The 5961-nt window shown below is 45.8% G+C and overlaps 1 protein-coding gene across 3 annotated transcripts in view; it reads right to left on the bottom strand.

Moving 5' to 3' along the window:
- fnbp1l (formin binding protein 1-like) overlaps nucleotides 1–5961 on the bottom strand; it is a 46880-nt gene continuing 40919 nt past the window's right edge. For 2 of the 3 annotated variants that reach the window (XM_042057340.1, XM_042057338.1), the window contains 3 exons: nucleotides 5624–5718; nucleotides 4312–4454; nucleotides 2909–3580 (listed from right to left, as the gene is read on the bottom strand). In XM_042057340.1, the coding sequence (XP_041913274.1) occupies nucleotides 3402–3580; nucleotides 4312–4454; nucleotides 5624–5718 (417 nt within the window). In that variant the 3' untranslated portion in view covers nucleotides 2909–3401. Of the gene's footprint in view, nucleotides 2148–2908; nucleotides 3581–4311; nucleotides 4455–5623; nucleotides 5719–5961 lie in introns of those variants that run through there. The other variant, XM_042057339.1, reaches the window with a different exon arrangement.

Raw genomic sequence — 5961 nt, 5'->3', positions numbered from 1 at the left:
CGGGGAGGAAGCTGAAATACATCCCAAGCTTTTCAAGACATCCCATACCATAGTGGTCACTGCTGCCTGGACTGTACATTTTTACAAAAGGAAAGAAGCAATAAAAAGGTAGCATAAAGGAACGACATCATTCATTAATTTATTCATTATTATTTCAAATGCTATAGGGTAAAAAAGTGCATTAGTCAAGACCAGGTCTCTAGTCAGAAGAGCATGGTTACAATGGGCTAACAGCACAATCATGAGAGGTGAAAAATGCTTGCTTATTGCACCCCTCCCCCCCATTTAAAAAGTCATGAAGATAAAAAACACATTCAGTATGGAATGAGAGAAGGTTAAAAATGATTTCCGTAATGTATAAAATCAGAGTAGGCAAATCAAACATACCTTACAGGCATAAGCACGGCGACCTTGCTGTGCACATATGCATGAGTTGTGTATGCATATTTCAAAACAATAACAAAAAAAAATGATCACATTCACGATAAACAGACACTTTAGAAAATATGTATATTATTCTGATGATTGCGGTTCACTGGTTTGGGGAAGCAGTCGTGAGCACCAGTGTGTGTGTCTGTGTGTGTGTGTGTTTATATCTGCCAAGCACCTGTGATATTGCAAGAGTTGAAAAGAGATGGGAAGGGCTTCTCTGCCACTCGCCAGCAGGGGGCACCAAACATAGGGCATGGTTGGGGGAGGGAGCACCGGTGACAACATTCCATCTCCCCCTACCTGACCCCCCCCCCAGCGCCCCCCGCCCTCGTGGTGAGGAGCGGAGCAAGAGATGGACTGATATTCACTCCACACCTCATCCATTTGAACATGGTTAGGACAACATCAAGGCACTAGGCTGAGCTTGGTTGGGCTGGGCTGGGCTGGGCTGTAGACAGTGGTGTTGTGTTGGTCAGTGTGGATCTGCGGTCAGCGCTCTCTTTGTGTGGAGAGGAAGGGGACTGGGAGTTCTCCATCATCCACGCTTGAGGACCTCCAGACCACCTGGTGCTGGTGCTGCTGCTGCTGCTGCTGCTCTGCACGGTGTTGGAGCACCCTCTGGTGGTGTGGGATGGTACTGTAGAAGTCCTCCACTGGTTGCAGCACTGGCGCAGTGAGGGGGAGGTGGGGTTGGAGAAGGGAGAGGGGGGTGTTTTGGGGTCAGCAGTAGCTACTGCTCTCCTGATCTGCTTCTAGAGACTCAGGAGCGTCTGGTGAACAGCAAAGATGCGATGCGATGCGATGCGATGCGATGGCGTGGGGTTACATGACATGGTGTTAACATTCAAGATGGTGGCGTCGGCAAGGCAACGGGTCAACAGTAACATAAGAAAAAACTAAAACATGACCAAAGCATTCATGACAAGAGAAAGGAAAAGAGGAAGAGTCATGACATGACAAAACATGAGTGGACAGGAGTGGACCTGGAGATGCCCAGACAGAGTTGTCTGGGAGGGTTGCGGGGTAAAAGAGACACAGTGTTCAGGCACGAGCAGAGGAAGACACAGTGAGCATACAGAATGGCAGAGGCAGGACGGCTGGTATCTCACCCCCAGCGTGGGCTGGACACAGGGGGAGGCTGCAGCAGATAAAAGCTATAAGGCAGGCTGTTATTGGAGGACGCCATGGATGGCCGGGGGGCCAGACGCACTCACTGGAGAGGAGATGAAGAGCAATGCATGCTGGACTTTGCAAAGGATGATTTATGACGACTATCTGATTCTTTCCTACCTGGAGCTTTAAGATAACACCCCCCTCCCCTTCCCACCCCAGTTCTTTTGTTTCTTGCTCTCTTCCATCTTTCTTTTTCTTTCTTTCTTTTTTTCTTTCTTTCTTTCTTTCTTTCTTTCTTTCTTTCTTTCTTTCTCTCTTTCTCTCTCCTAGACGTCTCTGGTGCTGCTAGAGGAATGGAAGGGTGGATGGTCAAAGTGAAAGATGGATTTGCATGCAAACATGCTTCCTGCTTGTCTAAGGGGCTTTCTTTCCTCTGCTACCTCTTCCCTGTCCTCTCATCATCGTCCACCCCACTCCTTCGTCCTGCCAACGCTCCTTCAACCCCCCTCAACCCACCCCACCCCCCTTAAAGAGCGAGAGCCGTGTGCGCCCTCCACCAAAATGCCTCACCAACACACACCCCACCACCTCCACTCAGGAACCTGGAGTCAGTCACACACACACACACACACGCGCACACACATACACAGAGGAGAGAAGAGAGAACCAGTTACTGACCCATTGAGCAGAAGAGAGAGAGAGAGGAAGAAGAAAGGAGGAGGGAGGGAGGGAGAGAGAGATAGGAGACAGGAAGAAAAAGAGAAAGAAAGAGAGAATAGGGAAAGAAATAGATAGGAAGAGAAACAGGAGGGAGAGAAGACTGAAAAGAAAAATAAAAGAATAAAAGAAAAGAAAGAAGAGAAAAGGCAGACATACAGAAGGAGAGAGTGAAAGAGAGAGAGAGAGAAGGAGAGAGAAAAGACACAGGAGATTGAAGTGCCCCCCCTCCCCCTGAACAGAACTCGTCACACAGGGAGTCCCCCATGTGCCACCTGTCATCGCACAATGTCCATCTGTGCGTGCCAGGGCACGTGCCAACCAGCAGTTCCTCACCAACCTGTCACAAGAGGAGCTCACAGCTACAGTACGCTACGTTCTGCAGAGAGTGCAGGACTGCAGTTAAGGCTGACGTGTCTCTGCTTTGGGCACAAACAGGGGAGCATCAGTGTTTGAATCCCCACAAAAACTTCAATTAAATATTACTTTTGGACCGGGACGAGCCCATTTTGAGATAAATCCTTATATTCTCAAAGCAGGTAAGATGAACCTGGGTCAGCTGGTCATTCAATTGAGGACATTATACTGCATCAATGTTTGCCTAGCTGATAGACAGTACGAAAGATAAAGAATCAAGGTACCCCGGTGAGAAGACAAATATCTGGAAATATTGAGACAAATAAATGTATACAGTAAGAACAAAAAGAACAAAAAATAAACAAACATCCTATGAGTTTTTATATACAAGTTTGATCTGAAAAGAGCTCCACTTCCAACTCCAGAATCAACCAAATGCATTTTATGGACAGATTTTAAAAAGGTACATTTAAAATCACGTCAAACGTCATGGATAAAAATGATCAGACACTCTATCGGAGTTCTTGTGGACCATGCAGTTTTTGCTATCATAGACATCCTCCCTTCCAGGAATACGGAGGGGTCAGTCTCTACAGCACTGGACGCATGCAGGTCCAGTTTAGTCATCGCTACGAAACGTGTTTGTCCCTTCGCTCACACAGTGAACAACTGCGAGGCCAATCCACAAGACCCTAAGCCTTTGTTGGGCCCAACATGGTGAGGATGATCGGGGGTGGGGGATGGGGAGGGGGTGATTGCACGCTGAAGTCATATGTGTGATGTCATATGTAGGTGACGGCACCTTTGCTGTTCTTCTCGAGCGTGATGTCCACATAGGAGGAGGGCACGTAGCCCTCCTCACCGCTCTGCTTGCGCGCACGCGTCCAGCCGTCGCCCTTGTCCTCCTCGATCACATACAACACCTCGTCCTCCTTCATCACCAGCGTGCCCTCGTTTGCACCTGGACACACAGAGAGAGAGAGAGAAATAGAGGGAGACAGAGAGAGAGAGATAGAGGAAGGGAAAACAGCACAGAGTAAACCCGAGGGTGACTATGTCAGAGCGCCATCTTGTGTGACATTCAGCAACTTGTCAAGACTAAGACAAAGATGACCATTTCTATGACGCTTCACTAAGACAAAGATGACCATTTCTATGACGCTTCACTAAGACAAAGATGACCATTTCTATGATGCTTCACTAAGACAAAGATGACCATTTCTATGATGCTTCACTAAGACAAAGATAACCATTTCTATGACGCTTCACTTTTACAGGGTTACAGGGCATCAAATATCCATAAAAAACACAAAAGCATAACACCAAATAATATCTGATGTACAGTATTATATATATATATATATATATATATATATATATATATATATATATATATATATATATATATATATATATATATATATATATATATATACATACACACACACACACACACACAATACAAAAGGCATTAAAACTGCCTTCTGCCCTAGTGATTGGAGTCTCTAAGGCATCCATAATGAATTTTTGGTCTGTTGTATCTGTAAGTGTATATGTGTGTGTGTGTGTGTGTGTGTACTTGTGTGTGTGTATACAGAGAACAGTGTGTGCTGGTTGGTGTGTAAGTGATATGTATGTGAACTGAGTGGGCGTACGTACACACACACACACACACACTTTTTATGTTTTTACCATCAAATGCATAGAGTGCTTTGCAGTGGCCAATGGCTGGTAGTGGGTCATCATCATCAAACTCGTCGTCAAACTCGTGGGGGTCCGGCTGAGGGGGGCTGCGGTGCTCCTGACTGGGGTCATCTGTGTAACTACCCTCGGGGCTAAAACACACACACACACACACACACACACACACACACACACACACACACACACTTTACCCAACTGGTATTTTTAATGTCAGTGTCAACAAGGCTCATAGAGCATCTGAACCTCTGAACTCTTATTCTGATGATGCATGAGGCAGCTTTTGGAGCACTGTTGCTGAGCAGTGTTCCTGAGTATTGCGGTTCTAGCATATCCATATTGACACTGGGCAACATTTCTTTCTTAATTAGTAGGCAAACTGTCACGATCATTCAATCAGAACACATGGAACCAGTTACGTAGTTGCCCTTTAACATTGCTCAAACAGTTGCCTCATGGATCATCACCTTAAGAGTCGAATGCCTGACGTGGGTTCAAATTCACAATGGAAAATGTCCGCTACTGTTTGCAAACAGTTTTTTGTTTGTTTTGGCGTGAGCGCTTGCAAGCGCTCCCAAATGATCTGAGGAGTTAGTTCTCATACATGGACCAAGGGGTTGTTGTTGAAATTGACCAACTTGGAAAAATGTTTACACAAAAACATTCACATTTAACAGTTCAAAGAAACACGTGTTTGCCTTGAACTTCGACGTGTTTGACTTGTTTGCCTCTGTTCAAAGAATTTGAAAACAGCTCACCTCTCAAAGCTCAATTTTCCTATATTAAGATGTCTACAAAAAAACTGTTGGTGGACTGTGAGTAGGAGGACGTGAGGAGGACGACGTTAGCCTGTTCTGTGACCAAGTTTCCTTGGTCCAACTTACCGGTACTGACTGAGTGCATCAGTATGACTCCATTAACTGAATGCTAATCTTATTTAGCTGATAAATAGCAATACAGTAAATTACAGTACATTACATTAGAAAGCAGGCCTGAAGCAGCAGGAAGAGATATGAGAAGAGATGCTACTCATGCATGGCACCTGTCAGACATGAGCCGAGAGGATTCACTCACTTTTGCAGGGTATTACTTCTAACAACTCAGAGATCCATGGCATTAAACAAACTAATGATTAACACTACCTAGTGTTATAAAAAAGGACTGGTTGGTTATGAGCAATGAGAGGCAGTGTATTATAGTGTACAATACTAATGTTAGTCGAGTACAAAGCCATATGGACTGTGGTCATGCAAGTGTGTGTGTGTGTGTGTGTGTGTGTGTGTGTGTGTGTGTTTTCTCGTACCTCTCTCTCCCGTGAGGTGCATGATGGTTCACATCTGCACTGGGCCGGCGGTCACTGCGGGAGCTCTGCTTCCCCTCCACCTCCGACAACCAGCTCTGCGCGTGTGTGTGTGTGTGTGTGTGTGTGTGTGTGTGTGTGTGTGTGTGGGTGGGTGAGCAAACACACAAGGAGAAAAAAAATCCAACATTATCCCATGACAAACCCTCAGGCTCTATTCAACGTCCAGCTCAATCCTGACTCACATCCTGTGAGACACACTCACAAGAATTCCATAAGCCACACACGTCACACAGCCCCCACTAGGTGGTGCTAGTGAGCAGCTCTCTGCTACACTACTG

Source organism: Alosa sapidissima, chromosome 12 (assembly GCF_018492685.1).
Source record: "Alosa sapidissima isolate fAloSap1 chromosome 12, fAloSap1.pri, whole genome shotgun sequence".
Taxonomy (NCBI): domain Eukaryota; kingdom Metazoa; phylum Chordata; class Actinopteri; order Clupeiformes; family Clupeidae; genus Alosa; species Alosa sapidissima.
This window is presented reverse-complemented; position numbering and strand designations above follow the sequence as displayed.